This window comes from Ornithorhynchus anatinus, chromosome 13, assembly GCF_004115215.2.
Source record: "Ornithorhynchus anatinus isolate Pmale09 chromosome 13, mOrnAna1.pri.v4, whole genome shotgun sequence".
NCBI lineage: Eukaryota > Metazoa > Chordata > Mammalia > Monotremata > Ornithorhynchidae > Ornithorhynchus > Ornithorhynchus anatinus.
The window spans coordinates 13980979-13996875 of NC_041740.1; the positions used below are offsets into that span (position 1 = coordinate 13980979).

The window sequence follows — 15897 nt, forward strand, 5'->3', positions numbered from 1 at the left end:
TCGCCTTGCCGCTTCTCGCTACTCGGATCCATATCATCCCTCAGTGTGACCCTGATCTCCCAGGCAGATGCAGGGATAAGATGGCTCTCTGGAAAGGATTAGAACTGTGGAACACTGGAAGGCAGCAGTAGAAACTGGTGGGATTGTCAGGTGACAAGGCAAGGTACTCTGTATGCGATAACTTGCTGAGGCCTGGTTTAGTGATTGTTATAACAATGAAAGGGAAATGCAACAGCAGGACATGTAGTTAGATACTTACTGTGCTAAAAGCCCCAGCAGAGTTTGAGGTTACTGCATTTTGCATCTCTGGTTTTATTGTTTAGAGTAGCAGCAGAAACTATGATCTCATTTTAGCAGGTAGAGACTGTATGAGAGAAATGGATGAACTTAGGGTAGGCCCTCAATAACTAAACTTGTCAGGTTGGTTTTTGTTTTTTTCCAAGTGAGTCAATTTAAATACAAAGTTTCTGTTTTCCTTCTTCTAAAACAAAGTTTGGGAGTAATAATTCCAAGCCAGAGTTCACAGTGGACCTCAAAGGGGCAACAATTGAGATGGCTTCGAAGGACAAATCCAGCAAAAAGAACGTATTTGAGGTAATATCCTAAGAATGATTAATTTGAATGGTTGTCATTCATTTTTTAAAAAAATATGAAATGTTCTTTTGAGATTTTAAATGATCATGTTGTAGTATGTTCTGTATAAGAGATAAATGATGTTATAGATGATACTGTTTTAAGAGCCAGAGAGAAGCAGCGTGGCTCAGTGGAAAGAGCACGGGCTTTGGAGTCAGAGGTCATGGGTTTGAATCCCGGCTCGGCCACTTGTCCGCTGGGTGACTTTGGGCAAGTCACTTAACTTCTCGGTGCCTCAGTTACCTCATCTGTAAAATGGGGATTAGGACTGTGAGCCCCACGTGGGACAACCTGATTCCCCTGTGTCTACCCCAGCGCTTAGAACAGTGCTCGGCACATAGAAAGCGCTTAACAAATACCAACATTAACATTAGGTACCCAAGACCAGAGCTGGGCTGAGAAAAACATTCCGGAGAGGTCATCCCGGAGCTGGGAGCTCTTGGTGTGGAATGATCTGACTTCCTTTGCTATTGATTGGGTGAGGAGAGGGGAAAGAAGGGGTATGCCATTGAGTTAGAAAAGGATGTACATTCCAAGTGCCAAGTACAGTGCTCTGCACATAGTAAGCACTCAATAAATACTGTTGAATGAATGAATGAATGAATGATTGTACTATGGAGTCAGCAGGGACAAAGACCACTGGCACCTGCAGCACACGCAAATATCTGTGCTGCTGCTTAGTTGGGCAGTGCTCTTCAAAAATGACATGTTAGTGGAGTAGCATAGGTGGAGTCAACAGGGTACATGAAAGGGTAAGTGACTGTGCAAGGCAGGCCGGCTCCTCCTTGTATGGATTAAAGGTGGGGGCTTCAGAACCAGGGCCACATATAAGGCACAAGTTCCCAATGCTGCCCTAATAATAGTGAAGGGGGACATCATTAGCATGAACTAAATGATCACATTGATATTGATTTCCTCCATCTATAACAGTATGCCACCTCTCACGGAAGCTGGTGTGATACTGGTCTCATTAGTGTTCTTACACGTGAGGCATTTGATCGTATTTATCAGGGATACAGCCTCTTAGGATTTCACTGGAATGGACCAGTTTATAATTACTCTGTTTTGGAGTGTAACATTTTTACGCAAGAGGAATCTATTGAAGTATAAATATATGTAATCCTAAAGCTTCACCTGTTTTGAAAGAGCAAATTGAATTCCTTCCTTTTTTAAATTAGGTCTCCTTTGTATCCTAAAGCTGATTTCCAGACAGCTGTCTGCATTTTGGTCAAACAAGTCTCATGGCACACGTGGAGTGAAAGGCGGCAAGATTGAGTCCTTAATTCTTAAACTTGCATCAAACATTCATTATTCATAATGAGCAAAGCAGTCCCATTTACATTCACAGCTGCTGGAGCTATAAAATTTTAATGTAAAAATCAAAGATATTCTATTTTCCATGATACTTTTTGTGTTTTAAAAATATAATTCTATCATTAATTTCAACCAATGATTCCAGTACTTAACTGGTGGTTATGTAAGACTCTGAATTAATGTGTTTAGGAGCATTTTGCAGTTTTGGAAAGCATTAAATGTACTCTTCCTTCTTCTCTAAAGCTGAAAACCCGACAAGGAACGGAATTACTAATTCAATCGGAAAATGACAGTAATATTAATGACTGGTTTAAAGTTATTAACTATACCATCAGTAATCAGGTATGTTTTTGACTTATGCTAATCTTTTCTTCAGATTTTCATTTACTTAGCAGATTTATAGTGCATATAGCTAGAATCCAGTCTATGAGTGATATTATTAGACTCTTTTGAAGTTGTGTGTGTGTGTGTGTGCGTGTGTGTGTGTTGGGATGGATGCTTGGGGGTTGTTAGGATAGTTGCCAATCTCTTCACTGGATCTTGGAGACCAATAGATGTATTAGCATTTTCATTAATGTACTAAATGAATGCTTCCCTTTTAAGGAAAGGTGCCGCCAGCAGTGGCTTTAAAATAATGTGAAAAAAGGCGATTGTACTCCCTCTCCCTCTCCCTCCTCCCTCTCTCCACCTGCCAGAATTAATTTTGACTCCAGACAGTGAATGCCCACCTCCTCTATGCCTTTGCTCTGGGGGCATCTGGTGCTCTTCACTTCTGTTAGAAAGTTTGGAAGTCAGAAATGTTTATTCATACTGCTTGTAAAAATCATTCTCAGCATTTAGCAACCTGGCATTGAGGATGCTATGTTGTTGATGTCTCTGAACCAATACTAAATTTTGATGAACAGCTGATAGAGTAGTTTTAGATGCCACAACAGAGATAAAAAATATAGTAATTTTTAGTAGTCCTAGAATATGTATGTTTATTATTAAAATATGTATAAGTTTACTAATTGATTATGCTAAAGGTTGGTAGAAGGGAACTGTTTTATTAATGGGTCTTTTTGCAAATTTCAGAAAATCCATCTAGAAATTGGACTGACCATTTTCTGGGGTCTTTTTTAAAAATATGCAAAAATAGGTAGCAGAGTCTGATGAAGCAGCTGATGAAGAGGTACCAGATTCGCCAGGCATGGAAAAGCATGACAAAGAGAAGGACCCTAAGGATTCTAAGAAATTCCGTCGTGATAAGGAACATGGTATATTCTTCATTAATCCATAGACTGGCTTGCCTAGTCACAGGCTTTAAACCTTAGCACATGTCTGTCTCATAGTTTTCTGGGATGTAGGGAAGCCAGTTTTTTCTTTTTTTAAAGATCATTTGAAATCTAGCATGAAAAAAACCATCATTCATTACTCTGGAAGAGGAATGGGATTTTCTAGCTATAAGAATATAGTACTGATGTACCCTGACAATTTTGTTCATGGTTCAATGTTGGCCATAAACTATGTGAGCATAACTTCTGACAAATTTTTTTGTCCTCAGAGGTTTTCTTCTCGATCTCTGAAGGTACTAAAGCTAGAATTAAAATAATCACATACTTTTCCAAAAATATTTCCTGTTTTAATACTTGTTTTGTCTCTTCCAAAAATTCACTCTGAGATGCTTTGAAAGCAGTGTCTCCTTTCCCATTTTGGTTGGTAAAGTAGAACTTGACTGGATATATATAAAGTTTATTAAGCTTCCTCCCCTATCCTCCCCACCAATATGAGGAAAAAGTGATTTAACGAATTCTTATAGCAGGTAACTGTCCTGTCTTTCCTGCCAGAGAAATATCTTTGGGATTCTCAAATGTTTTTCTGGGTGTTAAGTCACTTTACCCATAGCATCCGTTGCTAACCACCAGGTTCTTGTAGAAGCCAGATATTTGTATGAGGGTGACCCTTTTCCCTCTAATTGCTTCTGTCAGAAGACCACCTGTAGATGACCAAATTCAGGAGGTGGGCAATAGCCATGAGGCAGGTGCCTGAAAGGTTATTGATGAACATATTTCTGGCAAAATTGTGGACTATTCTTTTTTGATTGGAAATCAGGAAGAAAGTCACAAATGTACAGAAACAAATGGCAAGTTTGAAACTGTGAGTTTAATTTGTTTTGTCAGCTGCAAGGACATTTGTTTGGTTAACTAAAGGTGTTCTTGTTTGAACTTTTAAATTCTGTACCAAATGCTGGCATTTTGATTTTTGAAGCCTTGAGAGTATCCAGCATAGATACTTCGGAACAGAAGAAAACAAAGAAAAATCTGAAAAAGTTTCTGACACGACGCCCTACTCTACAAGCTGTGAGAGAAAAAGGCTATATTAAAGGTAAGTAGAAGTGAAGTTCTACAGTGTTATGCCAAAACAGAAATTGGGATTTCAAATAGAAATTTTTAATTAGTCAGCTGAAATTTTTTCATTAGTCATTTACTTTAATTTCATCACATTTTGGTTTTGACTGTCCAGCGGGTCAAAGCAGGTTTGAACAGACTCAAACTGCCTCTGTGTTACAAATTAAACCAGAGTCGGAGGGGGACCAGAGAAACAATGATGAATAGCACAAAAGAGAGTGCCCAACTGACTTGGAGAAAATAAGAAAAAAGTACTGTCCAGAGAGAACCTGGAGTACCGGGCAGCTTCGCCAGCTGGAGGCAGCCAGGGTCACATCTGTCCCCTGCCCTTTGCCTTATAACTCGTGTATGTCTTTACTAAACTGTTTATTTACTTAGATTACTCTATTTGTAAATACTTTTCTGAGTCCCCCATTAGAGTATAAGCTCCTTGCAGGCAGGGAATTTTTCACTTGCTTGAATTGTGCCCCCCCCCCAAGTACTTAGTGCTGGGCATTGCAACGAATAAATATAATTGAATTGAATAGGTACGGTAGAATACCATTATTATTTTTCTTTCTGCCACCATCAGACAAGGCCTAAGGTCACCATGTTGAGGCTCAGTACAGAAGTAAAGAAGAAAAGCTTTTCCTAGGAGTTGTGTTTTGGGCCATACCTTCCTTTTGCTTCTTCCCAACCTGGACCTATTCAGGAATTTCCCTTCTCTATGGGTGTGGGGAGGTGTTTATGTGAGGACTGGGGATCAGTCAGTGGTTTTGAGTGTTCACTGTGTGCATAGCACTGTACTGAGCACTTGGGAGAGTATAATACAACAGAGTTGGTTCCAGAGTTGTCTGGAAGCAGCGTGGCTCAGTGGAAAGAGCACGGGCTTTGGAGTCAGAGGTCATGAGTTTGAATCCCAGCTCTGCCACTTGTCAGCTGTGTGACTGTGGGCAAGTCACTCAACTTCTCTGTGCCTCAGTTACCTCATCTGTAAAATGGGGATGAAGACTGTGAGCCCCACGTGGGACATCCTGATTCCCCTGTCTACCCCAGCGCTTAGAACAGTGCTCGGCACATAGTAAGCGCTTAACAAATACCAACATTATTATTATTATTATTAGATGCATTCCCTCCCCACAGTGATTTTGCAGTCTAGAAGGTGAGTCAGGCATGAATACAAATAAATATATTATGGATATGTACATAAGTGCTCATTTCAAGGGAAGCATAAATTTAGTATTAAGTTCCAACTGCAATGAATGTAAAAGACATCCAGTGTTACTTTTTACATAGGTTGGTAATTATAAAATAAAAAATGATGTCATTTGAACCTCGTAACCATATGAGCAACTAGAAAGGGTAGTTTTCAACATACTGCAAAATAATTAGTGTATATATGAAATATAAATAATAATATAAAAATTTCCTTCAGAAGTTGAGCTGAATAAAACAATGTTTGAATTTCACCTTTTGTTGATTCAACTTATTTTCTAAGGACTGGCTTGTCAATGAAATTTTTTTCTGAGTTTGTCTTTTTATCTATTTAATTTCAGATCAGGTATTTGGATCTAATCTTGCTAGTCTGTGCCAAAGAGAGAACAGCACAGTGCCAAAATTTGTCAAGTTGTGCATCGAGCATGTTGAGGAACATGGTAGGAGAAATAAAATTTACTTATTTCCCTTGAACTAAGAAAACTTTTTGGGATGGTGTAGTGGTTTTCCAAAGTCTCCTTCACCTACAAAGGAATGGAATCAGAATCTTTGTGTGAAGAATTTAACAGCTGATATAGGGAAGTCTGTTTTAGCCTTTTCTCTCTTCTGAACTAGGACTGGGTGACTCTGAAATTAATTGGAGTCTTTACTTACTCAGAGTTACTGAGGTAAGTGTTAGAGAATTTTCAGGGGGTAGTTTGAGAGTGAGGCAGATAAGAGAGGGTAGTTATTGTAGACAATGTTTCTTAATGAGTTGGGAAGGATTAATATAAAATAGGTGAATGTGAGAATAAAACCTTATCATTTGCATAATTATTTCCAATAAATTTCTGGATGTATATTGAAAAGAAATGGCATCTGTTTGGGAACATAAGTAAAAGTGAATGGGATAACATTAACTAAGAGTAGACATTTATCCAGATAGGGGAAGATCATGATTCTGGGAGTCAAACAGGTTCTAATCCCAGCTCTCCTGCTGAGAGGTTTTGGACGAGTCGCATAACTTCTCTGTTGCCTGAGTTTCCTCATCTGTATAAGAATTACTCTCCTTGATATTAAGCCCCATACGGGACAGAGGTTTAGCACAGTGTTTGGCCTGTAGTAAGCATTTAATAAATACCATAACTAAATTATTAATCCCTTTGGCCTTTAATAATAATAATGTTGGTATTTGTTAAGCGCTTCCTATGTGCAGAGCACTGTTCTAAGCGCTGGGGGAGACACAGGGGAATCAGGTTGTCCCACATGGGGCTCACAGTCTTAATCCCCATTTTACAGATGGGGTAACTGAGGCCCAGAGAAGTTAAGTGACTTGCCCACAGTCACACAGCTGACAAGTGGCAGAGCCGGGATTTAAACTCATGACCTCTGACTCCAGAGCCCATGCTCTTTCCACTGAGCCACGCTGCTTCTACTGCCTTTGACCCTTGTCATTCAGAATGCAGAAGCACTAGCCTTTCCCATCCAAATGCCAAATAATTACCACAGTGTAGTAACAGTTTGGAGATTTTATGCCACAATTAACTCTAAGATCCTTAGAGAATGTTGGAATTTTCTTAAGGCTGTGTCCAATAATGAAAATGAACAATGAAACTTTTTGCCAAATCGCGCCATTATTTCTTCCATATTAATCTGCTTGTTCCTTGACCTTACATTTAATAATAATTATGGTATTTGTTAAGTGCTTACTATGTGTCAGGCACTGTCCTAAGGGCTGGGGTGGTTGCAAACATATCGGGTTGGACACAGTCCCTGTCCTGCATAGGCCTCAGAGTCTTAATCCCCATTTTACAGATGAGGTAACTTAGGCACAGAGAAGTGAAATGACTTGCCCACGGTCACACAGCAGACAAGAGGAGGAGCCCAAATTAGAACCCATGACCTTCTAACTCCCAGGCCTGTGCTCTATCCTCTAGGTCATGCTGCTTCTCCATAGCAAAACTTTTTCCCCTACTTTGAAAATTTGTGTGTGTGCATTTATTTAGGTTTATCACTCTTTTTAAGAATGAACTGGTATGTCTTATTCTTAGCTACATGTCCTACTTGTCAAACCATGTTTGAGTAATACAAAATTTATGTGAGAATGTTCTAGGTTGGTTTCTTGTGGAAGCGCATACATTTTTGCTAGTGTGGTAGTTGAATAATATACAAAAAGCTCAACTGTCCCAATGCTGATAGGAAATGCAGACTTCTTAAAAAATAAGTTGCAATTCAACTTGCTCCTTAAAAGCAGCTTAAAGCAGAAGACATCTGCCTTTTTGTTAAAGGTTAATAACTGAAATTTGAAAAATACGTTCTCCAGAAGAGAGAAATGGATAAGCATTGAAAAGTAAACCTTCATTAAAGTTTTTAGAAAATATCCTTCACTTGTCTCCTAGGCTTGGATATTGATGGGATATACAGAGTAAGTGGAAACCTTGCAGTGATTCAGAAACTAAGATTCGCAGTTAATCATGGTAAGTGCTGTGGTACATTATCACAAAAAATTGCACCTAAAATATTTTTCCCAGAAATTTTGATTAATTTCTATCACAGATATTTTTATAAAATATAATTTTAGGTAAATATAAATATGGACAGACATTTAGTCTTTTTTTGGTATTTTTGTGCAAAGAAAAAATCATCATGCCACGTAGTTGGTATTTTTTTATATTTGTTAAGCACTTACTATGTGCAGAGCACTATTCTAGGTTCACATAGGTTCTCCACTTTCATATGGCAGGCACTCTAACCAAATGCCATCATGAAGGATGTAGCTACATGGATCCTTGACTAGATTTCAAAAGATAGGCACTCAGTCCTCACTTTAAAAAGTTTTAATGAAAGACTTCTGAACGGTTTAAAACATTGACTCCACCACACAAGTGTTTTTAAAAATTTAATCCATTATTGAGCTTTCAAAGAGAATAACATAAGAGCATTTTGTACAATAAGAATTTCAATTAGATGCTAATTGGAATCAAATGAATTATTTCCAACCATAGTATTCGCCCTTTTCTTCCAATCACAATAAAAATTAATTGGTAGGTTAAAACTAACTCCTATCCTTGTCGTGTCTTTCAGATGAAAAATTGGACTTGAATGATGGTAAATGGGAAGATATTCATGTTATCACCGGAGCCCTCAAAATGTTTTTTAGAGAATTGCCAGAACCTCTCTTTACATTTAATCATTTTAATGACTTCGTGAATGCAATTAGTAAGTATAGGAGGCACCCGACGACTGATAGCCCGGCAATATTAATATTGACCACTAGGTGGCGCTGTATATCGTCAAATGTCATGTTTTTCGATTTTCCCCCCCAAGAACTTTGTCCAACTGATGTCTGTCTTTTCCAGAACAAGAACCGCGACAGCGAGCTGGTGCTGTCAAAGACTTAATTAAACAGTTGCCAAAACCAAATCAAGACACCATGCAGGTTCTTTTCAGACACCTCAAAAGGTAAGGAAAAAATCCTTAGAGGACTGACAATCTGAAGCAACTGTCGATTTCTGCTAACCAAGTAGGTTGGAAGCAAACCCTCAGGCACTGCTTTGCCTTGCCAGTTACATTAAGTATGGATTTTCCTTTAATATGGTTAGAATACATTGCAAAGGAATGTTTGCAGCCAAGCAAAGTCTTAAAGATTGCCAGCAGGAACAAGTCATTCAGTAGTATTTATGGAGCCTTTCCTGCGTGCAGAGCACTGTACTGAGCACTTGGGAGAGTACAATACAACAGTAAGCAGACACATTCCCTGTCCACAGTGAGCTAACAATGTAGAGCACCTATAGTATTGTCATGTGGAGAATTTGATTTCGCTGGGTTCTGTAAGCCCAATGTATTTCTTTTCACTTGGGTTTTAAACTGTGTGGTGGCATCCATTCAAAAGTCTTTCATTAAAACTTTTTAAAGTGAGGGACAGAGTGCCTATCTTTTGAAGTCTAGTCGAGGATCTATGTAGCTACATCCTTCATTATTGATTTTAGGTGTTGGTTAGAGTGCCTACCATGTGAAAGTAAAGAACCTATGTGGCATGATGATTTTTTCTTTACTGGAAAGAATTAGAATTACATAGCCATAATTTATTTATATTATTGTCTCCTCTTCTAAACTGTAAGCTCCTTGTGAGCAGGGAACATCTCGACCAACTCTGTTTTATTGTACAGACAGTACAGGACTGTGCTCTGCACACAAGTGCTCAATAAATACCATTGATTGATATTCATTTTATAAATGCAGTCTTGTGCATTATTGACTGTGACTGAGGAGAAATTGTCATGTTCTGCTTTTGTTTTCCATTTCACTCTAGTGCCTGATATTTTAATACCCAGTTTCCTTTCCATGCCTCCACAGAGTTGTAGAAAATGGAGAAAAAAACCGGATGACCTATCAAAGTGTAGCAATTGTGTTTGGCCCTACCCTGTTAAAACCAGAAAAAGAGACTGGCAATATAGCAGTCCACACAGTATACCAAAATCAGATCGTAGAATTAATTCTTCTGGAACTGAGCAACATTTTCGGTCGTTGAATCTTCCCGGAGAAAAATGCTGGAGTGATGGCATGGAAGTCCGATCCCAGGAGACTGTAGATCTTTGTATCGTTTTTTGGACCAACAGCAACTTGATGATTTTGCACTTTTGGAGGGGACAAGGGTGAACCCCTCTTATAGTTGCTATTGTTTCAAGTTGACATTTCAATTTAATTTTAATTGTTTTTATTTCAATATGAATATTTTGGAATTTATACTCTGCATTTTAGTAATAATTAAAAGTAGCAATTCTAGTATAGGCATATACACTGGATTTCTTGTTGAGAAAGCTTAGATTGCTATTAATCTCAGACTGGATAATCTGGAATTGCTTCTTTTTTGTGATTTTTGTTACTGTTGTTGTTTTTGTTGTGGTGTCGGGGCGGCTCACCATTTGGTAGGGAAAGAACCCACTATTTTGAAAACCTGTTGGGGGCATTTTTAGCAAAAATTAAAGTATATCCATTTAAAAACCTGTGTAATACAAATGGTTCCCTCTGCTGGGTTTCTGCATGCAGTGGCAGTTTTAACTAGTGCTAACAGTGGTCAGTATAGTTTACAATAAACCAGATATAATTCCTTTCTAATTGAGGCTTGCTGTCTTTACTGTGTTGAACGGCATCCTTGTAGGATATCTTGTTGCTTGATATCCTTAGCAGGCTAATATACTTCAAACACTGAACTCACCAGTTTATCCACCAGAGGGTATTTGTTCTGTGACTTTTTATGTAACCTGAGTCAGTTGCTCAGGATATTTCTTGGGCTACCACCTAAGCTCCACTGAATTAATGCTGTCAATCCTAATTAAAAGTCGACTTCATCTGACACTGTACTGAGTTCTTGGTATGACCCTGTGGTAGTGAATTTTGTTTGTTTGTTTCTTGGGTCTTTTTTTGATGTAAATACAGGCTAAAGACCCCATGACCTTTAGCTTATGTATATAACTAAATGGTTGTATAGTCTCAAAGTACCTTCTAGTCACACATTTCTAATCATGAATAGAGTAGCTACATGGTAGAGTAGCTTCCAGTGAATATTAGGTTTCCTCAAAGAAACTGGCTGTTATTTGGGAACGCTAACTGTGTGCACTTTTAGATTATAATTACATTTGCAGGCAAATCACTGTAACACAAATGGTACTGGAAAAATACTGAATAGCTTGCTAAATGGTTAATGCACTACAAGAGGAGCCTTTTAGGTTATTTAATATGTACAGAATACATTAGACAAATGTGTATTACAGAATTTTAACTCTACAGTATAAGCAGCAGGAACCCATGTGTAAATTGGATGGATGTTTGATGGAAAATGATGTGGCTCAATTTGAGGATTTCATTTTACATTACTAATGTAGATTGACTTGTATAATAAAAATAAGTTTTGGAAGACTTTGTTACAGGGAGCATGGTCTGCTGAAGATTTTTAAAATTGTATTTTTCTAGACTAACTGCTGTATATGAGATGCCTAATCTGAATAAAGAACGCTATTAGATATATAGAAAAATTTCCATCGCCAAATTGCATGAATTGTATTGGTTGAAATTACAGGCATGCTTGATACCTCATTTAAAAAAAAAAAATCAAAGCTGATATTTCCTGTGGCAAAGATTTCTGCCTCTCCTCCTGCTACCTCTGCTTCCCCTTCTCTCTTTATCAGGACTAGTGACTTTCTGATTGTAATTAGGAAGGCTTTATGAAAAACGTGCTACTTGATGTATGTTGCCTTTCATGGGGGAGAAATAGTTTGGGATATGATCCATCAGAAAAACTTTCAAGTGAGTAAAGTGTTGAAAATATTGTGTGTTCTATTGTGGACTGGTAGGAATTGGTTACGTAAACCAAGCTACTTGCTGCTTTTCCAAATATGGATTGCTTTAGGAAAACACCTGAGATAGAACTTGTATATTTGCAAAAAATTTCTGTAATGATCCAATATATAGTAGAATTCCACAGCATTTTCAACTAGGAAAGCAGTGAGCCACCTCACCTCAGTTCAGCTTTTCGTCTGTGTTGTAATGAAAAATGGAGACATCAAAATGTGTAACTGTCTTGTGACTTGTCTGTGTGTATTTGTCTGTGTTCATTGCACCACAGATTACATGGTTTATTGTAATGCTGTATGAACAATCAGTGTCTTCTCTGTTTTCAGCCTTCTAACGGAATTAAAAGAAATAATGGTGTCACTTTCTTTGGTAACTAACAGCCTAACCAATAGAATTTATGCTGAGCTAGCTCATTGAATTTTAGTAAAAAATATACTTCTAAGTAGAACTAAATACCCCACATCTCCAAAAAAACTGGCCCCCATTTCCACCACCCGTATAGGAGTTGAGCAGGGCTGGTGTGAAGTTTTCAGCTCTCCACCACCCCCATCTTACTACAAGATATCTTTTTTTCTTAGAAAACAAAGTAATCTGAATATGGGCTTTGGTGTAGATAAGACTAATCAAACCAACCCCATCATAGGCAAGCATAAGCCTATCAGTACTGTACTAACAGATCCAAAAGTCAAGTACTGGAGGCTATTTAGACTTATTACTATCCTTTACTCCACAAGCTTTAGTGTAGAAAGCAAGATCAACAAAAGTATCCATCCAAACTGTCAAACAGTAGCAATTTTTTTTCCGATTGGAAGGTGCTTCTAATAGGATTTTGACATTAAGTATTTTGCAATATGTGCAGTCTACCACATTTGTAAAACTTTTCAAGCTGTTTGCTTCATCAAGGTTTCAGTAGAGGACTTCTAAGAAAATAAAACTGCGGCTTCAGACTATCTTTGTTGACAAAGCTGATGGGTTCATGGAGCAGGAAGGGTCTACAAATGGTAATAAAATGTTTAAAAATCCTCTAAGTCTTAAATCCCGCCTTGAATTTTAACCACCATCTACTGAAAGCCATGATAAATTGCTTCTTTGAAGCAAGCCCAGCTCTAAAGCATACAACCTCCTAGGTTCTGAGAACGACAGGCTAGAGAAGCCATTCTTAAATAACTTCCGAGTGAGAAAGCAGTTTAGAGGCAGGCTCTGGTTTACTCTATCCCAGTAGCATTCACTCAACTCTTTTTAAAGGAAACTTCAGTTGGGGTCCAAAGCCAGTACAGGGGTTTATACAATCGATTGGCAATTCTCAGAGCCATAAACTCAGGCTCCACTGTGTCAGACATTGCTCTGGAGAAAGGGGAGGTGCAGAATGCCTAATGAAGCATTCTGTAGTTCCCAAAGACTTGGGAGTTCTCCTAGAGAATCTCAATTAGCCTCCACAAGGGTGAATTTGTGGGCCAGCAGCGGCTGCAGCTATATTTACCAGGAATGAGCCACTAGAGAGCTGCCTTAAGTGAACATGGGGCTCGAATGAACCCTTTTCTGTCTTTGTGTTTCTGTTCCTCTTCCTCTCACCTCTTCCTTGGAAAAAAAAAATCAAGGAAATCATTAATGATACCCTTCTACAGTACTTGGGGAAAAAATATCAATAAATGATTGCACCAGGCCTTTAGGGGAAGTTTGGGAGTCCCTTTCTCCTTTTATTTTCCTCCCTCTTTATTAGCATTCAAATTATTTAATGCAGTTTTAAGATGTAATTTTTTGTGTTTATCCCGTTCCTTTGGCCAAACCTTTTCTCTGGCAGTTCTGTGTCACGATGCCATATGGCACTGATTTGCGTGTCATGAAGCTCAGGATTTGAGATGGCTGTCGATGAAATCGGTAGTGGCTCAAGTGTATCCAGCACCTGTTTCTGAGCTGCCCTTCAACAGGAAGTCATTTCACTTAGTGCTGCAATACCTCTATATCAGGCCAGTTCACCGTGCAACAAGTGCAGCCCTTCTTTCTGCAGTGACTGGTCTTGTCATCACATAGCATCCTGGTCTTCTGAGAGGCAATCATTATTTTCTTTGTGTTTTATCTCCTTGTAAATATTTGCACCATGAGGATTAAACCTCCCACAGTCCGCTGAGCCCAGTCGACTTTGGAGGAGACAGGCAGCCTTTAGAATGTCTTTTCTGCTTCCTTTCCCCAGCTGATCTGAGCAGTGCCTTCCTCTAATGGGTTGCTCAGTCAGGGTGCTGTTGCTGCTGCAGTCAGATGCCCCGTTTCCTGGGCCGCCCACTCATGTAAGACTTGTGAAGACTAGGAGTTAGCCCTCAGCCAGCAGAGTGTGTGCTGGTGATATTTTCTCATATGGGCTGTAGCGAGTCGCCCACACTTTTGTCCTGCTCTCACTGACCAGCAGCAACTGGTGCTGCTAACAGTGAGGCTACCTCTATCAGTGTGAAAGTCTGTGAGAGACAATCTCTTGAGCAATGAAATAAGAACATTTGGTCTGTGAGAATACGGTAGTGAGCCCTTTATAGCCCAGGCCATTTGGGTGAGCACTGCTCAGACACCACTGGTTATGAAGGGAAAGCTATGTTCTACCACCAGCAACATGTGCACTTGAGTCATTTTCGTGGTAGAGGGGATGGGTTGTACTGAATCATTCACACTCCCTCACCCAGTCCCCCTGTGTTGGTTAGCACACACAGTGAGATGGCTGGTGAGAATATAGGGGCAGCCTGTGGCAGTAGGACAACATATCTCAGTAATCATTGTTGTCTTCACTGGGAAAAAAACAAAACAGGACTTGGGAGTGGTCTCCAATATGAAAAAAGGTCCTAGAAATGTCAATTACTGGCTCCACATAGGGCGGGGATACTCTTGAGGGGATAAAGAAACAAAGACAAAAGAACTAAAAACATACTGCAAATAGCATACACAAAGGACCCAGAACCATCAGCCCTGCCTGGTGGCCTCTTCAGCTACACTCAGTTAAAGGTCAAGAATGATTATAATTATTGTGGTAAACACTGCCTGTGCGCCAAGCTCGGGGTAGATACAAGATGACTAGGGAAGACATGGTTTTTGTCCCATACAGGGCTCAGTCCAAGTAGGAGGGAGAACAGGAATTACAGCCCCAATTTCCTGATGAGGAAACAGATGCATACTTGCCCAAGACCGTAAGCAAGCAAGTGGCAGAGTAAGGATTAGAGCCCAGCTCCTCCAACTCCCAGGCCCTTGCTCTTTCCACTAGGCCATGCTGCTTCTCATCTTTAAATCCCAAGGACGTTTATATGTAGTGCCATGGAATTATGAGAGGTAGTTGAATGGGGAAGACCAGTAGTGATCAGGGAAAGAAAGAGTTAGAGCTCATCACAGCAGTCACAGAGAAGCAGCATGGCCCAGTGGAAAGAGCACGGGCTTGGAAGTCGGGGTTGTGGGTTCTAATCCCAGCTCTGCCACTTGTCAGCTGTGTGACTTTGGGCAAATCACTTAACTTCTCTGTGCCTGAATTACCTTATCTGAAAGTGGGGATAAAGACTGCGATCCCCAAGTGGGACAACCTGATAACTTTGTATTTACCCTCATGCTTAGAACAGTGCTTGGCACAGAGTAAGTGCTTAACAAATAACATCATTATTGTTATGCGAGTGCCACTGGTAAAGTCACCCCCCCTCACTTTTAAGATGACAGGATTTTTAATTCTACTTGCCATTTCTCAACTTAGAGGTGGGACGGGGTCTGAATAAAGAGGAAAAGGAAGCCGACTTTGAAGTTAAATATGGAAGAATTGAGAGAGACACAAAAATAACCAGATAACTGGAGTTGCTGAAGGGAAGACCTGTCAAGATTCATTTTATTCACATTGCTGGAATCCTGCAAAGATCCGGGCTGGTAGCTGAGGCAGCTGATGAGGTTTGATCATTTGATCATTTGACTGATAAACAAGGACATTATGTTCTGAGCTGCAGCGGTTTCAGTGAGAAGGGGCTCAAGGCTTTTTGCTTGCACGGCATAGCCCTGAAACATCACTTCCCTTGCATTCCCT

At 39.5% G+C, this 15897-nt stretch overlaps 1 protein-coding gene across 9 annotated transcripts in view; it reads left to right on the plus strand.

Annotated features, from left to right (window-relative positions):
• The window catches only part of ARHGAP12 (Rho GTPase activating protein 12), a 94291-nt gene extending 81408 nt beyond the window's left edge, over positions 1 to 12883 (plus strand). For all 9 annotated transcript variants that reach the window (XM_029077605.2, XM_007667801.4, XM_016227456.3 and 6 more), the window contains 9 exons: positions 493 to 594; positions 2191 to 2289; positions 3086 to 3203; positions 4195 to 4311; positions 5870 to 5968; positions 7907 to 7984; positions 8592 to 8726; positions 8867 to 8969; positions 9864 to 12883. In XM_029077605.2, the coding sequence (XP_028933438.1) occupies positions 493 to 594; positions 2191 to 2289; positions 3086 to 3203; positions 4195 to 4311; positions 5870 to 5968; positions 7907 to 7984; positions 8592 to 8726; positions 8867 to 8969; positions 9864 to 10038 (1026 nt within the window). In that variant the 3' untranslated portion in view covers positions 10039 to 12883. The remainder of the gene's footprint in view (positions 1 to 492; positions 595 to 2190; positions 2290 to 3085; positions 3204 to 4194; positions 4312 to 5869; positions 5969 to 7906; positions 7985 to 8591; positions 8727 to 8866; positions 8970 to 9863) is intronic.
• Positions 12884 to 15897: the final 3014 nt, after the last annotated feature.